At 41.5% G+C, this 19,318-nt stretch overlaps 1 protein-coding gene across 5 annotated transcripts in view; it reads right to left on the bottom strand.

Annotated features, from left to right (window-relative positions):
* Nucleotides 1-15,569, bottom strand: part of NELL1 (neural EGFL like 1) — a 293,349-nt gene extending 277,780 nt beyond the window's left edge. For all 5 annotated transcript variants that reach the window (XM_042021335.1, XM_042021324.1, XM_042021346.1 and 2 more), the window contains exon 1: nucleotides 15,444-15,569. In XM_042021335.1, the coding sequence (XP_041877269.1) occupies nucleotides 15,444-15,558 (115 nt within the window). In that variant the 5' untranslated portion in view covers nucleotides 15,559-15,569. The remainder of the gene's footprint in view (nucleotides 1-15,443) is intronic.
* Nucleotides 15,570-19,318: the final 3,749 nt, after the last annotated feature.

A 19,318-nucleotide genomic window follows, 5' to 3' on the forward strand; every position in this document is an offset into this window, starting at 1 on the left:
AAAAAAACCACCAACCAACAACGCAAACCACCAGGGATAAATGCCCATTCCCACTCGTTTCCACCCTTCTAGAAGCATTCCTCAGTCTACACAAGTCACAAAAATTTCCAGAAGGGATGCTAACACTAATTATGGGGATCTTCTCCAAAACTAATCATTTCACTGCCAAGCTGAGAAATGCTTCAGGTACTTGTCCCTCCCTACTTACCAAGAGCAAAATGCAGATATTTGCAGATACCACCAATTTTTTATTTTGAGCTATGGGGATAAATTCACATAAATTTCTCTTTATTTGCAAAGAAAATAGAAAACTTCACAACATGCTTCTGTTGCAGGAAAAGGCACAGAGCCATGCACATCTCTCTGAGCACTTTGGGAGCTCAGTTGAGCCATAAGCACTAAGGCTGCAGACAGCCCCCACCATGCTGCAGAGACCCGCTTGCCTGCACTGCTTCCACCCAAGCTAAATGATGGGGTTCAGTAAGCTGGGGGTACTGCCAAGGGAAAATAAATGTAAATTTATGTTAAGGTGCTAAGCCAGCATTTTGTTGCTCTCTGGGGCCCCTGCACTGGAACAGTGGGGACCAGGACCATCTGTTCTACTTGCCAGCAACCCAAAGAGAGGGGTCAAAACACCTTATCCTCCTCTGAAAAACTATGCTGCCAGGGAGGACCAAAGAGGGCATGATGCATTCTCATAAGCACATCTCTGCTCCTGTGTATTCTCACCAGCATAAGAAGACACGGTAAATGTTTTTGCCTTGCTAGCTCCACTCATAGTCAGTAATAAACTGTAGGAAATCATGTTCAACAGCACAGCTTTCTAAATTCTGATTATTCATTGTAAATCACTTTTTACATGTTGCTTCAAACAGTGTTTCTCAAGAATAAGATCCGTCTGCAGTGAAATGTTTGGTGATTTTAATATGCAAGACTCCTACAGAGATGATGTCTCATTTTAATTATTGTTTTGGTTTAATGGGTTTTCATTAAATTAGAGGATGGAGCAATTACCAGGGTGAACAGCTAATGTCACAAAGGTAAGTTCCCATGACTATACAGCAAAAGCAGTTCTGCTAGGTGGAAAAATAGTAATTCAATGTAAACTCTACTTTTGCATCATGCAAAACTACCCTTGGCTATATATGCTCATATACTGCTGTCATTTTGATATACATGTTTGTAAACTAGTTTACAAATAGGTCTCTCCTAACAAAATTCATGTAGCATTTAAAATTATATATACATATAAATAAAAATCCTTTCAGGAAATCATTGCAAACCCAGTCCTAGAACTCCACATGCCAGGGGCAGGAGCATTTTGAGTCACTGAAGAAATCAGAGAATATTATCAAATCACAGTTTCTCCTCATCCACTAATTTAGGTGATTTAATGCCTTAGTGTCAGACTCTTCACTTCTTGAAAATTGCCTTGACTTGAGCACCAGCTAGAGTGACCACACTCATGCTAATTAAGTAGTTGTCAGAGAGTCTTAAGTCCTCTGTTTGCTTTATCAGCATTTCAAACTGAACCCTGGCAACTGAGTACTCTGGAACAAACAGAGCAGCAGATACTGCACAAGACCTGGAAATGAACACATGCCAACAGTGAAGGCAGCCACCTCTGCTTCTCCAGCCCCAGCCAGCCAAAGGTGCCTTCAGTGGCAGAGAAACCACAGCGCCAGAGTGCTGTAGCAAATCCTATATCATGAAAATTCATATTGGTTTCCTGCCCCCAGGGCTTTTCCTTGTCTTTTCCACCCACATGGGCAGAATGACCAAGGAAAGCACTGGAATCACCTCTCCAGCAGCACGAGGAGAAGCAGCAGCCTGGTTACACTCAAAGCCCAGTGACTGACATTGTCATCAAACCAACTGGCTGCTATGGACCAAAATCAGAAGCCTGCGGTCAGCTAAGGGGCTTTGGGGCAGGTTTCCTGCTGTCAACAACAGACATCACCTTGCTGAGGCAACACATCACCTGTTACTCAAGGCAGCTCCTTGAACTTACTTCAAGCATTTTAAGTGGCTGCTGAGCTCGTCTTCTCAAGTAGGCCCTGTTGTTTCCTCAAGGGATTCATGCTGAAATCAAGACTGTTTACAAATGGTTGACCCCTTAAATTAAATTCTTCGTTGAAATGCTCCAGAAGTTCACTATCACTAAAAGCACATAATCTGCTTTTAAATCATGTGAGTTAATCAAATTACATGTGTTGTTAGTTAATTAGTTCAGGAGTCACTGACTGTATCATCTTTTCCACTCTTTACTTACATTAGATAAGGTATCACGTTATTGTGGCTATAAAGATTGCTCTTTCAAAATTTGGAAAATGAAAACATTTTAACAGAAAGAACATGGATTTATACCAGCAACACTGTGAACAGAGCCAGTGGCAACACCAGGAAAATGGAGTAATTGCCAAGAATCATTCCCAGTGTGCTGTCCAATTTTACAGGAGGAGTACTGGCCACTTCAGGGATCTCTTTCAAGAGTATATTAAATACTAATGTCACACACAAATAATGAGCCACTCAAAAATATGGCTTCATGCAAAAGCAAGCTAAACATCTTTTTTCTTCACCTTCTACAAAGCATTTTCAAGTATGCTTGAAGTCACACAAAAATATTAGAGGTTGCTTTTAAAAATTATAATAATAGATACCAAAACTTGCAAAACACGTTCTGCATTTGTTTAAAGGAAACTTAAGGTGGTACCACAAGGTGAGGAACCCCTAGAACTAAAAATCAGACAAAGAAGGCAAGTTTTGCAAATAAGTACTAACTGTAGGTTTGGTCTTACTTCCTTCCACTATAACTCCAAGTGTGTTGGCAATCCAGAAATAAAATATAAGCTTAATAGAACACACAGAGATTAATCCATTTATATTTGTAAGCAATATGTAATCATTCTGATTTCTCATTTAGCACTCTTCTTCTTTCTTCCAGGTAATAATAAATACTGCTCATAATTCATGGCAACAATATTTTAAAAAAATAATCACAAGTACTTCTGAAGTGCTTTATGATTCCTAAGTTTACCACTAATATAAGAGATACAGCCAACAAGTAACACATTTCAAAAAAATTTTAAGTACCAGATTCCACTGGAGCAGGAGAGAAGCTGAATGCCTAAATTACTCTGACTTCGCTGAAAATCCCAGTCTAGCTTCAGTGAGGCCACACAGAAATTACAATTTGCCTCCCTGGTGAAAACCTGCATTCTTAAATGTGTAAACCAAAATACTACTTAAAATAGTTCATTAAAAGGGACATTTCAGCTAAGCAGAAATCTGACTTAGTTTCTTCACTGTGGAGAGAGGTTACTATGCCTAATGCAGCTAACAGACCTGGGTACACCTACACACAGGTTTTCATTTCCAGTCATTTTATCACATGAATAATCAACTAAAGACAATGAAATTATCCTAGAGTTTGAGCAAGCATACGTTGAAGTGCTCTCTTGGTTCAAAAACTCCCAAAGACTTGACAGTCTAAATAGTTTTTTAATTACTTTTAAAGCACAGGTCATGTATTGCTAAAATGTTATGGTTTGGGGTTTTTTTATACTCTATATATGATTTATACAAGCATTAAACAACACATGTTTCACGAACTAATTCTCCCTTTTGTTTTCTTTCCCTGAGGAAAAAAATCCCTTCATGTTATTGCTAAAGCAAATTAAATCCTGGGTGTCTGTTTTATTTATTAACTGCATGATAATAGCATGAGGCATAATACATTTGTCAGAGTCCTTCTCTACTGAAGTATAATTTCTGCTGTCAGCCTCTTTATGTTTATACTCAATATTCTAGATGTCTTTGTTTCTTGGAACATACATAAGCACACATTTATATTTTTCTCCCAGAATAAGTATAAACGCTATTGGTGAAGTGTTTCACAACACCCACAACAAAGAGCCATAAATAGCTAACATACTTAGTCATTCTCCATGAGTTTTATATGATTTATTTGAGAGATTTAATAATTTCTTTTAAAAAGTCACAATAATAACTGTTTTATCTTTTTACACCATAATTATGATTTGGAGCATTGCTTTTCTTATTTCACCCAAGCATACCACAACTCATGAATAAAATATGACAACTTTGATAGCATCCATTGCTGTGGGTTCATCCGTAACAGGAAACGTGATTGGGGTACTAAGAGCTCCCTTTTTCTCCATAAGCCTTTGTTTCTGAAAGTAAGCTTTTATTTAAATAGAACTGCCACATGTGTCCCCCCTTTTCTGCGTTTCTTGCCATTAGCAGTAACACCAGCAATAATGTTTACTCTTTTTTTTAATGACTACATTTCGAAGCGATTAGGATGGCACGAAGCAAGACGAGCCGAATATCCTGTCTGAAAGCTGGCCCTCACATGATATCAAAAAACATTAAAAGCAATGCCAGTATCAGAGAACAAAAAGCTAAAGCAGAGGACATAATTTAAATATGTGAGCAATGCTATTGTAAAAGAGAAACTTTTTTTTCTGGCTCCATAATTAGTTACAATGAAGGAAACCTAAATTACTTCCACCATTTCCCAAACAAGATCGCTGTACCTAATACTGCAGGGTCCTCCTACCACAGCTTGTCAGTACATTTCCTTAAAAGGAAGGCTTCGGGTAAGAGCAATACACGAGGTTTCCAAATCATCAGCATTTACCAAATTATTCTACAAATATCATGTTTCAAGGCTGTGCTGCTTCACTTTCCAAACAGCATGATGAGCATCTGTAGAGTCCTCCACAGACGAAGAAAAATTATGACACATACACACACAAACCCCACTCTCCTCCCACATATCTTGGCTTTGTTATTTTCCCCAGTCCCCAGGAAGAGGCTGTAAATTTTCAAAATTATTATTCTCAATGAGCTGAAGTAGAAAGAGAGAAACAGAGGCAGATATTAATGCCATCTGTAGACAGCCCATCATAGAAGCAACAAGTATTTAAACTCCAAGATCCAGTTTTAGGTGTATTTCACTCTTAGAAGATCCTTGCTATGTTCCAGTTTACAAAAAGTTTTTTAAAAATGAAAATAAAAAAATAAAAGAAGGGGGCTACACAATAGAGAGCTAAGCTTTACAACACAAATTTATCTCCTTTGGAAGCATCTGTTCCCACTGATACCAAATGGAAAACTCACAGTTTCAGAGGGCAGAGGGAGGAGTCACCTGTATGTGCAAGGGAAGACAGACTAAAACAGTCCCTGCAGCTGTAGTGATCCTATACTATTTTTCCTATTTACAGCACAGGGGACCCACAACAAACTCTGCTGTAATGTAAGACATGTTGCCACAAATGAGGGAGGATGGGGGACAGAAAAGCTGCAATGAGAGGTTTTTAGGAAGCAAAATCAATTCTGAGCTACAGGACTTACTGCTCTAAAACAGTGATTCCCAGATCCCTGTTGTCAGAATTACAGGACCAACTTTGCTATTTTAGCAGATACACAACCTATAACGAAGGATTTCACCCCATGTTAGAGTGGGCATCAGGTGCCAAAACCAATTTTTGCCCATTATATTAGAAAAAATAAAAACCTAATGTTCTGCACTTTGTATCATTGAATAGGCCACAAAAAGCAAGGCAATCACATGATATAATGCCATAAAACCAGCACAGTATGACATGAATGCTTCATGCCATTTATGTGGTGAAAATGAAAAAATAACAGAAAAAATGTTCCCCTTCTGTGTCATTTATACACCCACATGGCAGGTGGCTGGATTATTCTACAATTTGGCATAGAAGAAGTAGGTTGAGGTCTCAAGTAGCATCTAATCTTTATTCTTGATAGATAGTTCAAGACAGCAGGATTTTTCACCACAGGAAATGGTCCATGCCTGGCTCCTTTATAAGGTCTGGTTGCATCTGCCCTTGTGTACTTCTTTAAGGTACAAAATCTTAAAAAAAATCTCATGTGATAGTAATTTCAAATAACACCACTTCCTCTTAGGCAAAAGATGTAGCTGTGTTTAGAAGTAATTTAATCAAGTTGGCCGAGTGTAAATATTTTTCTCAGTTATTAACAAGTTTCTACTAAAATTGGTTTAAAATTAAAGATTTCACCCTTGGGGTCAAAATACACCATAATGTGCCACTTTGTTTCATTGCCTACAGTGAGAACTCAATTCTTGAGCATTGCTTTTCCCATCCTCTGCATTTCAAGCAGTTTTAGCTCAGCAGTTCCTACTAATGCTCCAGTTCTGTTCTCTTTTAACCCAGCATCTGTCCAGCAACCCAGAGCTGCAATATGAGGTGCAGGGGCTGGGGCAGGATTCTTTACCCACACTACTCAGGGACTTGCCCCAAGGCAGCACAACTCCAGTGCCAACTCTGCTCCACCCCAACTTCCCACAGCTCTCACAAGCATCTGACAAGATGCTATAGAATATTGTTACTCCACTTTAATACTTGTTTACTAAACAAGGAGCTAATTACAGTATGATATGACTTAAGAGTATCCATTTGCCAAAATTGTTGCACGAAAAAGAATTTTTGTTGTATTCCTATTCTGATGAAGATACAAGAAACTCAAACTGTTATTCTTACTTTCATCTGAGCTACTTTCATTTTAAGGACCTAGATGTTCACATGGTGTGGAACACCCTTACTAGCAGCATCAGAAACTAATTTCTGCATCCCCCTCTCAGCCCATTAAAGAGCAAAGAACTTTTGTTTCCTTTCTGCTTATCTTCATGATAGGACTTTGTCAACAGGTTGCCAGAAGCATTCAAGGCTTTTAGCACACTACAGAAGTACTGAAGTGCTTATCCCACTTCCCCTCTGTACTCACCATCGTGGCAAATGAAGACAAGACAAGTAGCACAATTACTGCCTCCCAGGAAAGCAAAAATAACTGTCAAGGACAGAGGCAATGTGTGCTCAGAATTGTCTCCTAATCATTACAGACATGATGGGAAATTCAAAAAATGTCAAGTAACAGAAGCCAGCATGACAGCATTCAGGACGGGGGAAAAAAAGGAAAAGTAGAAATTGGTCACTGTTGTTTAGTGTGACTAGTTTTCTATTTTAGTCTACACTTACTCCGAAGCAGGGGGCAGGGGTGTTTTAAACAAGAGAATACAGAATGAGAAACTCTGAAATGATTTACAAGTTATACCTTCATATCAATATGCTGGATAAATTTTACACCTAGACAAGTTTCTAACAATTCAAACGTTAAACAAGAAACAGCCAAGACAGGATGGGTATTTAAGAGTATTTTAAAAACTACCTCTGGGAACTGACAAAGTTAATAGTAGTTTATGTATCTTCAAAGCCTCAAAGCATTGTTTAATAATTATGTCTCAGGTGATCTTTAATTTTCTCCACTGAAGATGATTCATCTCACTCAACCCCTCCTAGCTCACTGTATTCAATTCCAGATCATTTGTCTGTTCTGAAAATGGTTTTTGCAAAGGTAAAAACCCACACTTAGACTAATGGCTTCACTGAAAGAAAAAAAATTGCATTGTGTATACAAAACACATTAAAATATTAGCTCTATTAAAATATATATATATAATTTATATAAGTTAGGCAGATGTTTGAATTAAAGTATCACAAGCACACCTTGCTCAACCCTCTGGGGATGAATATTCCAAAACCTTTCTTAACTACAGCATCACACACCTTTTTCCAGGGGGCTCCTGTCTCACAGTCAGTGCACAAAGGAAAGAACAAAGTAAAAACTATTTAACAAACAAGGATCCCAAGTTTTGCTTTATTTTTATTGTTCAAGGCTCACCTTGAACAGTAAATCTACCATATTCAAATCCTCCTCTGAAGGCAGAACACACCATGACCAAGCTACTTATTCCAGCACAGTATTTGAGCCTTCTACAAGTATTAATGAATTCTCCATACCACTGTTGTTAGAGGCATTACCACCTCCATTTTACAGGTGAGCAACACAGCAAAAGTAAGGTTCTAATTCACTAACACAAACCCCCACATTATCCAAGTTGCATCCTCCAAAAACACTTGTTAAATAGCAGCGCACTTGTCAAATACCACGAGTGCTTTACAGCCACATCAAATCTAAACTTTCTGTGCTTTTCCTGATTATGCTGCCCTAATGCAGCCTGCACCATAAGCAAACCTTTACCTAACTCTACTCCCCTGGTCCAAGGCTGCAGTCTTTGTGTTTCCCATCCAGGCCACTGCCTCTCTCTCTCCAGGCTGCTTCTCCCAGCTGCTGTGCACAGCTCCCCTTACCACGCTCTTGATGCCTGCACCTCTCTCCCTTCTTCCTCAAGTTAAAGTCCTTGTATCATCCTTGTCACAATTTTCCTGCCTGGCCATCACCTGCTTCCTTCTTGGCCTGCAGCTCCTCCATACAGCTCTTTCTCACCTCTCCCCTCCCCATGCCCATCTGAGGCCATTTCCTTGCCCTGCCTGTCAGAGTTCACCTCATCCAGCTGCTTCCACCCATGTGCCCAGCACCAGCCTGTGTCACTCCTGGCTCTCAGGGGAGCCTGTTCATCCCAACCATGTCATTGTCACTCAGTCCTTGTCCCTAGACTTCCAGCTTTCACCCCCCTCATTCCCAGCTTCTACAGAGGGAAGAAGGGGTGAAAAGCAGGGAAGGAAGGGGTGAAAGCAGGACAAGCACTCAAGACCCCAAGAAGAGATCAAGGCCTGCTGATGGACACAAGCCCAGAACCCATCTCCATCAGAGAAGTCACAGTTTCCTCCATCCTGCTGGCTGCAGTCAGCCCAGCTGTTGGCATCCTATTTAAATTCTCATTTTAGCTGTGCTTCACAGAGCAGCTCTGACAAAGGGCTAACACCTCTGTCAACACTCTGGGATGGTAAGCAGCTGCCATGGCTCCTAAGGACCAGGCTGGAGCTTGGTAAAACAAGGGAACATCTCAAGGGATGGGTGTGGAGCACCAGTGAGGATCCCACTCTCCAAGGGATGGGCTGGGCCCTATTTCTCACAACCCCACAAGCCTCCATCATAGGGACAGACACACACTGGCAAGAGAGGTGCCCGTGGTTGCCTTCAGAGCCAGCCAGCCCTGTAAACCACCAATTCTGCCATGCCCAGGTGAGAGGGGGATTCTCAGAAGGGAAACCTCAGTGGAAAGACAAGAGAAACAGCCAAAATTAAGCACCAAGGAATGTTACCGCATGACGGGGGCAAGAGGCTGATCCACACCTCAGGTGTCAAGGTGCTTTTACTGACACATACAAAAGCTTTTTATCTGATGGCAGCTGCCTCTCCCTCGTGAACTCCCAGGACGCCCAGGACAGGCATCCCACAGGCAACATGGAGTAAAACCCCAATTTTACTCACCCTTGTAGGAACCAGAGTAGGCCTACACAGCATGATGCAGCAATGGCAAAATACCTCACTCTGACATTTAAAAAATAAAATAAAAGCTCACAAGTTCAAGGAGCTTGCAGAGTTTCCACAAAGATAAACCTGTGTGGTGTGGTGAGCTGCAGGACACCCCTGTGAGGGGATGTACTGCTGGTTCTGGCCAGCCCCACCTCAGAGAACAGCCCAGCCCCTCGCCCAGGCCGGCAGTAAATCAGGGAAAGTGCATTTTAAAAGGGGGGGGGAAAAAAAAATCTTGTCCAGCTGGAGGGGAGCAGCTGCGCAGGCACACAGCCACAAGTTCAAGTGACAGTGGGCAATAACTGGTTAAAAAAAAAATAAAAATAATAAACAGACATTCCTTTCCAACAGTGCAAGGGTCATCAGCTGCTCTGCCAACTGTCCCAAAGCACATAAAGGAAGGGGCTGCCAGCAGCCTCAGGTGTGCCCGGAGAGTCTGCCCCAAAAGCCCCAGCATTCCCACAAGGTGGGATATCCAGATACACCATCATGGAAAAGATACTAGAGCTACTCTCTCCTGTGACAGCTGAAAGCAGAACTAAGATTTCCAGCCACCCATGTTGTGCCTTCCTAATTTTTCTGCTACTGTAATATTTCTGCTCTGTAAAAACAACACTGCTGATACTTAATATTTCCTATAAACATAGCAGGAGAGATCCCACAGAAAGCAATGACTCTTGTCTCATTATCTCACATAAAGAGGGACTGACGCCTGAATTCCAAAATTAAAAGTTTATCTCTCCTGCTCACTGCAGACCTCCCACCACCTGCCCCAGGAAGAATAATGACATGTTTCCTCCCTCAGCTGTTATCTGCTCCCTCTCATCCAGTCCTTGGCTATTTTCTGAGCTCTGCAGCTCACACACCTTGCACATTATGCTGGCGTAACAGAGTTTAACACTTGAAGTGGATTAAAACCTTGGCCATAGTACCCAGGCCACTGAGACTGAGGGTGAGAAGTTCAGCACAGATGGACAAAGGCAGCAGCCTTCACCTGGCCTTGGAATTCAGTGAGCACAGCTCAGTGCTGAGCTGCTGCCCCAAGCACATCACCAGGGCACAACAAGTGTATGCTGAAGACTATCCTACCAGAAGCAGAGCTAGCATGCCTGAAATAAAGGATATGTGCCCACTCCTGATGACAAGATCAACTTAGGCAATTGCTCTTATACACCAAAACACGGCAGAGTTGGCCAGCATTCAAACCTCTTTCAGTTTGGCACTGCAAAACTTGACTTCTTGGACTGAGATTCCTGGAGTGGGATCTGGAAACACTTCTACTCTCTAAGTGAGGAATTAGTCTAAAAAAAGTCAGGATTCATAAAACACTGAAGGAAAACACCAACAGAGAGGATTGCACTTCATCTGGAAGCTCAAGAGAGTCTTCTGGGAGGCACCTGTACCCACCTTAGAAGTGCAGCTTTGATCTCTCTTTTGGCCTGAAGCAGGACAGTCCTTTTGTTTCAGGAACTCAGCAAGTTTCACTCTTCTTTCACAAAAACACTGCCTTTCCCTGTGCTTTAAGATACTTGTTATTCTTTCACCTCTCCTGTTGGAGCCATGACGGTACAGAAAAGAACTCAGCAGTCTCTAGTACATAGTGGAAATAAGGAACATGACTGAACTCTGTGCTGCAGGAGCTCCAGGCCAGGTGTTTCTCTTAGAAATCCAGTGGGTGTTTAATACAAGTCAAGAAACGGTCAAGAACAAAGCACTGTGTATCTCTAGACTTTGAACAGTACTTGGTGGTTCCTTTTGCTGAGTGCTAAACATAGTATACATAGTAAAAAGACCATTCCTAATTTAAAGGCTCAGTTGAAAAATACTGCCAGATTGCTAGGAAAGGAAACAGCAAAGCCTTAATAAACTTTCGGGGGCGGGGGGAAACTGTTTTTTAAGTAAAGGCTGTAAGTCTCTGTTAGCTCAAAAGAGATGTTGCAGGAAGAATTAAAAAGAAATAGGCAGAGCTGACAGGTTGCAAAAATTTTACTTCCATAACAGGAACTGAACATGGAACAAAAGTTAGACGGGTTAAAGTAATCACATAATTTAACAGCTAGGCTAGAAATTGGTCTCAGTCTATCTAGAAACAAGATGACCAGTTAACATCCTCTTGCCTTATTTATCATCAGAGCTTCCCTCTGCCACTGAACTCAAGAGCCTGATAAGTCAGAGTCAGGACAAGCCCTACTTCCCTGCTATCTGAAACAGAGAACAGGACTGAGCCCCATCAAAGGAGTCATAGCTCAGGGTTTCTTAATGTACTACAATTTACATGATAATCCTGTTCTGATCCTGTAAATTTGTCATGTCTGTAAGATACTATTTACAGATGTCTTACGTTCACTGTTTGTAAGATGTTATTGTAAGGCATTAGGTGAAAAATTCATATTTTCTGTATGTTTCTTTAAGGCAGATTTTCCACCCACGCCCAGAACCATTTCCTTGAATTCACTGGAGATAGGGGTCAGACATCAGGATCCTGGGTGCTCCATTCCCCAGGAGCACTCTGGTCAAGCATCTCCACTTGCCCTCCTTTGTCCCTTCATGCTACAGCAACTCATCTGCCCACAAAGACATTTTTCCCCACTCTTGTGTGTATAAATTAAAACATACATAATTAAGACCCCACAATGTTAGGGATCTTAAGAATCAGACTGTTTGCAGAATTGCAATTATGAGTTACATATCTACATTTCCTCTAATTCACACTGTCAGCACTTACACTGCTTTTTTTTTAAATTTCTTCATTCCCATTTCACTGAGAATGGAACTGAAACATACAAATAACGGAACTGATCAATCAAAAATCCAGCTGAAATACTCTAACAATCAAAGTCCATGCCCAGCAGGACCACTCAGATGACCATATTTAATTATAGGTTTCTATGGTTTTCTGAATTAGGAACAGATTTGCTTGCCCAAAGGCAGCCCACATCTCTCAATTGCCACTTTGGTTCTACCACACTGTCACACAATTTGCAACAGAGCTGAATTTGTTTCTTTGCCTATAAAGCTGCTTCACACAGAAATCTGAGGTTTGGCTGTTAATATCAATATTACTAAAAAATCAGAATACTCCACCAGCTTCACTGGGATGGTCTCAGACTGAAATCACAAACTCTCCAGGGAAAAGAGTCTTTCTACATTTCCTCTAGGATAAATTAAATCATGACATCACTCCCCAGAAACTATGTAACAAACAGTATGTCACTAACTGTAAGAGAGCTATCACTGATCAAAAGCCTAATTAAAAATAATAGTTACCTTTTCTTTTGTGCATATCTTCATATCATCCCCCTTTTTCATTTCCTCTTTTTGCCTCTAAAGGCAACTGAAAGAACACTCAAAACTTATAGAGCTTTCTCTTTCAAATAGTTTAATTCACAAAAATGAATCTCACTTAGGAGAACATTCCATATTTTCACTTACCCTGGACATATAACTGTCCGGGTTGGGGAAAAATTACCATTTCTCTACCTCAAAGATGTAAACTTGCTGGGACATGCAAAAGAACACTCTCAGTTTTAACAGCTCCAGTATAGCCATCTCACAAGACAGAAAATATTCCATGGGGAACTTTTTTGTAAGCTCAGAGCCCTGATACATTGCTGTCAAAGGTAGCAGGCGAAACTGTCACTGTAAAAACCACATGCCAAAGAACATACAAACTCTTTTTATTTCCTAAACTAGGGAATCCTCAGCAGTGAAAGCCTGCTAGGGAAGAGGTCTTCTTATGTCGCTCCATGTGCAGTAATCATGCTGCCAGGTGAACCAGGTCCAGCCCTGCCCAGAGGCTCCAAGGGCACACTGCAGCAGTGGAGCCCAGCAAGGCACAGCACACATGACCTGCTCACACGTGGTAAGGACAAACCAGAGCAGAGCTGTGCTGAGAGGACCACATCTTCCAGGCAGGAATAGCTGGTCCAAGAGGATACAGTAATTCTGAAACTAAGCACTAACTTCCAGACTCTCCTTTCCTCTGGGAGTGTCATGTTGGACAAGGGGTTTTTTTGTAGAGGGAGAACGCATTACTTCTAACTTAGACATAGCAATCGTCCATACATTGCTCCGAGTTCTATATTGGTTTTACTGCATGGCAAGACAGAAATCAAACCAGGAGTATCTTCTGGTTCCAGCCAAAGGACCTGGCACACAGCCAGACTGTAGTTGTACAGTAAGTCACCTCTGTGACTTAAAAAGGGAATCCATACAGCTGCCAACATACAGCTGACATTTAACAAATAACAGATAGGAACAAGAAGGGAAGAAGACAACAGGGCAGCCTCAGACTTCCATCCCAGCTGACAGCAAAGGCCTTCAGTCTTTTCATGACCCAAGGGCTGATGAGCTTTACTGAAGAGTCATTTTCCTGAGCCACCTTCCAGGAAGTTTTACACTAGAGGTGATACTCAAGCACAGGGCTGTTCCTGTGTGCAAGAAGAGTTTCTGTTCTGGGAATTTAAAAAAGCTTTATTTACCTAACTACAGTCTTCACATTGTTTATTCATTTCGTACGGTGAATGTTTGTTCATTGCTTCCCATGAACATTTATCTTTCGGTTTACCTGTTCATATGAATTTTTTAAGTTCCACCTTTTTTACACCAGTCCTAAGTTCCTAAACTACAGGTGGGCAACTCCAAGGAGAAAATAAGAGAATAAACAGAACATCTTCACCATTAACCTTTCAAAGCTACTTTCAGTCTCAATGGTCTCAATCCAAGTCCTGACAAACACATCTCGGACTTCTTCCCTACAGCTCTGACCACCAGTCTGTGAAAACTCACCACAACAGCTCATCAGCATGGTTGCAATTAACTGCACGGAACAGGAATTGGAATTATTAACATATTGAGGCCACTGCAGTTCTTAGAGGAATGACTATACTTTAATACTGTTTGTACATAATACACAAACCTGGAGTCAGGGTATCAAAAGAAAAACAATTGATATCTTTAAATTAAAGGAGTCAATGCTGGTCTTCTGGACACTAATTTGGGAATCAGTGAAAATTAAGCTCCTTGTATCATAAAAGACAGGAAACAAATCCTGAGGTGGTCTCCAGAAGTCTCTCTCCTCTGACTCCTAAACTGGTCTTGGCCAGATAAAGAATGAACTAAGATTAGAGACCCACTTCCTTTATTACTTACAGTAAAGTCAGCTTGGACTGCAGATCCAGAACTGAAGCGAAATGAGATCATAATCATTTGCCTCTAAAAACAGCTACAGAAGATAGATATGAAAAAGAGAGACACTAACATGCACACTTCAACACTGAGTAAAGCACAGTAAAGAAAAAACATAGGAAATCTCCACAATAAAAATGTTCCCAATTATGCTTTAATTCACATGTTAATCTCAAGTCATAGAAATGTCTTTCTTGCGTAATCAGTATATTGTAGCAACTCACTGCTTCTACTCCTTGGGACATTGTCCCTTAATCTAGACCTTACTTAAATACATTGTAAAACTACATCCAGAATTTCACTCAGTAAAAATACAAACAAAACCAACGACATTTTAAAACATTTCACAAACTTTATGTTAGAAGACTTAATGAAGGGAGAAAAAAAAAAAAATCACAATTCAAAGTGACTTATCCTGTCCTTGATACTCAGCTTGGAGAGTTAAATACAAAAGTGCTCTATTGGCCACTTTAGCAGTTTTCACAAAGTTGATGAAAGACCTGCTACATTACCAATCAGTGTCAACACATTAAATGCCTTCTCATAGTTACACAGCTTTACTGTGTGTCTCTCTGCATGTATACGACCCCAGAGGAAAAAAACACAAGAACACAACAAAGTCCATCCCTTGGAACCACTCGGACATATTTAGTGAGAAATAAATATTGGGCAGCATTGAAAACCTACCCAGAAATATTTCCCTAAATATTCCTTGCAACTACCTGACAGCACACACACACAAAAATATCATCTGTACATCAAGAGCTAAATCCAATAAATAGAAATAAAAGAAAGCACCAGTTAAGTAAGACCACCATTACAGGGAATCAGTTAAGCATCAAAGCTCTTATGACCTTATGCAGACAGAAGCGAGATAAGAAAATTGAAGATGTTTCTCTCACCTTGGAATAAAAATGCTTTGCTGGCATTGTGTAGTCCTGACACTTGTGTTACCCCCAGGGTTGTGTTCACCAGATCCAGCTCTGTGATGATATCAATTTGTAAGTCAGGATCCATTCCAAATCCTACAGCTGTTGGAGGCAGAGAGAGTTAGATCAATTTTTATTTCAAATCACGTAATGCAAAGAACAGAGAAGAGTACCTAGCACAGACATTTCTAGTACCTTCCCACTCACACACACACTGTACACAGTAATTACTTATAAGACAGTGGCTCTGCTGCAGGAAAGAGAAGATATTCTATTCCAAGTCTTTCAATTAAACTATTTCCTTCCCAGAGATTTTACTACGCACATGTTAAAACATTCTAAAACTGATATATTTATCCAGTATCTTCATAAGGTGAAAGAGTAATAAATAAAGGAAAACATAACCACCTATGCAAAACGATGAGAGAGATTTGCAGCATTCATCTATTGGCCACACTATTTCCAGGGAGATGTAAGGACTGAAAACTCCTCTCACATTTCCTACCTAGCTGCAACCAACTGACCAGGCCACAGCTCATAGCCTAAATGTAATCCGTTTTCCCAGCTGGACCAAAGAACCCTGGAGGAGATATGGTAGTAGGGCAAATAACACCATCCTGTAGACTAAGAGCCTTGGGTGACTCACCAAAGTGTTTGATATTGCTTCTGAAGCACGCCTCTGTTGTTGCCAAAGCCTACCTACAAACAGCAGACATTCACTGACCCAAACCAGCTGCAGCACCTCTGCGCTGTGGGAGAGCCTACTGGAAAAGTACAAACCTAAACCTGAAATTCATAAAAGGCTTATGACCAGGAAATGCCTGGGTACTCTTCAATCTGGTAGGGACCTGATGGGATTGACAGAAAAGACACAGACTCCACAAGTTTGAAAATGCCATGTTGATGAGCTCAGGGCAACTTGATGGTTAGCACACCAAATTCATCAAACATACCTCCATTTTTCTAGGGATGGGAAGAGGTCAGCCTGACCTCAGTGTTGCTCTCAACACAGCAGTTAAGAGGGACGTGAGATCTGCCTGAGACACAGGTCAAATACCTCATGTGGAATCCAAACACTTTCCTAATGAAATTTTTCAGTAACATCATTAGTAACAGGAACAGGCTCCAAGAACGAAATCCTGACACAGCTGAAGTCAATGGTAAAAGTCCCATTGACTTCCATGGAGGAAGGACATTACCTGTAAGGCATGTGCAGATTGATTTCCATTAAGTGGACTTCACACTTAGGTCTAAATTGATTGATTTGTTATTCCAGGACTATACTTCTGAATCATTTAAGCAGCAAGTACTCTAGTTTGATTCTTTGAAAGGCTCTGAGAAACTACTGAGGTGTACAGAACGAACAAGAAGTTACATATACTACTCATAAATCTTCTGTACTCCAGCACTTTCTCTTTTCCTCAAGGATTAAAAGTTGTTGGAATAACATGTTGTGCTAAGGTAGAGGATTCTACTCCACAAGAGACAGAGAAGTAAAAAATACTGAAAACACAGCTTTAGGAGGTCTCCAGCAACCTTACTCTAGAAAGAAAATTAACATCTAGAGGCATCTGATGGAACTGAAGCTTCAAGAGTGCTGACACATCCATACATACACAGTGCTTTCATAAGGATATGGGGATGAACACCTTTTTCAGAAAATTGGAATTGGAGAATATTAGAGAACCCAGATAAACTTCTTCAAAGGTAAAAGCTTCCCAGATAATCAGCAACATCACCAGGCTTTTAGTACTATCTTTGACTTCCACCCTAGACACTCAGGCAATGAATGACCACAACTGACACTGTCCACATTGGTGCACCAAGAACACCTTTCCCTCCTGGAATAAAGACCAGCACCAAAACAAGAAAGGACTTGTTATTCTTCTAAGGTTTTCATTCAACAGAAATGCAGCACAATGTAAATGGTGTGAACTTACCTATCAGCAAAGACAAGTGTTTGCCGTCCCTGTGAGAAACAAGGGTATGCTGTCCCTCATTAGAAAGGGGTTACATCTATTCAGATCAGCAATAATCTACTAATATGAAGGGAGGTCAAGTAGGTACTAAAACTTGCTCAACAGAAAGGACAAGGTGTGTTCAGTAAGACAAATCTCAACCCCATTTAAGTGAAAGCTCTGTCACAGCCATCAACAGGGTGGGGACAGAAACCACAGTGAGCAAGTATAGGCACTCCCATAAATCACAGTAGCTCCACTGCTCTATTAAAGCTGTTTATTCCAGCCTGAATACCCAAGGCTCAACAAGTATACATCACTGTAGCTCCACAGGTTTCAATTTATGCCAGTGAAGGACCTTGTGTGACAGCTTCGGTGTTCTCCCTCCCAGCTTTTAAAATACTTTTGAAAACAGAGACCATTTCTAATGTCACAGTAACTATTTAGCAAGAGTCTACACTGCTTTAAATACCTAGTCATTTTCCTGAGCTGGGTCTTCAAACGGCAGCAGGCACTCAAAAACCTAGTTAATAATTAATAAACAACAAATCAGCAGCTTCAGTATGATAACCAAGTCTCCTTTTCCCCTGTGGTCTCCCCCAGTCTATCAGACAGATACCACAGGCATATCAGCCACACTTGCATCTAGTATTTTATGCTGTCTCTCTTCAGTGGAACAAGCAGCTGGAATTACCATCTATTTCTGAAGTAAAAATTAAGCATCAAGCCGTCTGCTCTCACTGGAGAGCTGTGCAACGCCTGGGCCCGATTCTGGATGATGTTGCTTTCAATTCCTTTTTAAAGTAATTGGGCCATTTCCCTTCAATCAGTGGCTTACACAAGCAACACTCCAAATGCTTCAGGCAGGTGGGCGGGAGTAAAAATCATCTCAGGACTTGGTGGATTCGGCCCAATGTGAACTGAAGGCACTACAGTAGATTAGAGGATTAAGCTATATAATTATGAATGATGTCACTAGGAAATCCCTAAAAGAAATTAATTCTGCCTTACAGCTCTGACAGCTTTTATTCTCTGCTTCTGCCTTTATCACCTACACCCAAGCACCAGCAATCATGCCACGCTCCATCTAGCTAATGTGCAGCCATGCAACATATGGAGCACATTTATAATCTCCTCGACATGTGTAACGTGCTATTTGGGGATGGAAAAACTTTTACTTAAAGCACACTCAACACAACCAAGACATTTGCACGTGCCCACGTGAAACCATTCAAATGGTAAGGAAGAGGCATTTTGTTCTTTCCTCTCACAACTTCAGTGGCAATTGTTGCATACAAAGAACTTTCCGAGTAGTAGAGTTTTGGGTCCTGTTGACCATTTAAAGTCTCTGTGTGCACTATCAAGGGTAACACCACTATGAAAGGGACGGGCGGTATTTTCTTCCAACTATTTTTATGCCGCATGTCTCTGTAGGTTTTGATGAGGTTATAATTACTATAAGGATTTAATTATAAAACATTAATTCATTTGCACTTCTGATAATTGTGCCGGGTGATTTCCTTGAGAATAGCTACAAGCACCACGGCGAAACGTGCCCCTCAGCAGCTCCAACCGAGGAGGAGCAGTACCCGCGGACCAAGAACAAAGCCTTCGCAAGGAACAAGAAGCGGTACTTGGGTCGCGCAAGGCTGGAGAGACACCGGAGCCGGCACGGCACCGGCTGGAATAACGCGCTCGCAGCCCGCCCGTACCGCCGCGCCCCCCACCCGGTACCGCGGGCAGCTCCGCGCACCGCCCAGACAGAGCCCGGGGCCGCCACCGCGCACCGCCCGCCCGGACCCCGCGCCGCCCGCCGCTCTCCCGCTCCCGCTCCCCGCGGGGCGCAGCCCGCACGCCGCTCTCGCAAAACTTTCCCACGCCTGCCCCCAG

This window comes from Corvus kubaryi, unplaced genomic scaffold, assembly GCF_017639235.1.
Source record: "Corvus kubaryi isolate FWS band 111438036 unplaced genomic scaffold, C.kubaryi_AGA036_p1.0 125, whole genome shotgun sequence".
NCBI classification, from domain to species: domain Eukaryota; kingdom Metazoa; phylum Chordata; class Aves; order Passeriformes; family Corvidae; genus Corvus; species Corvus kubaryi.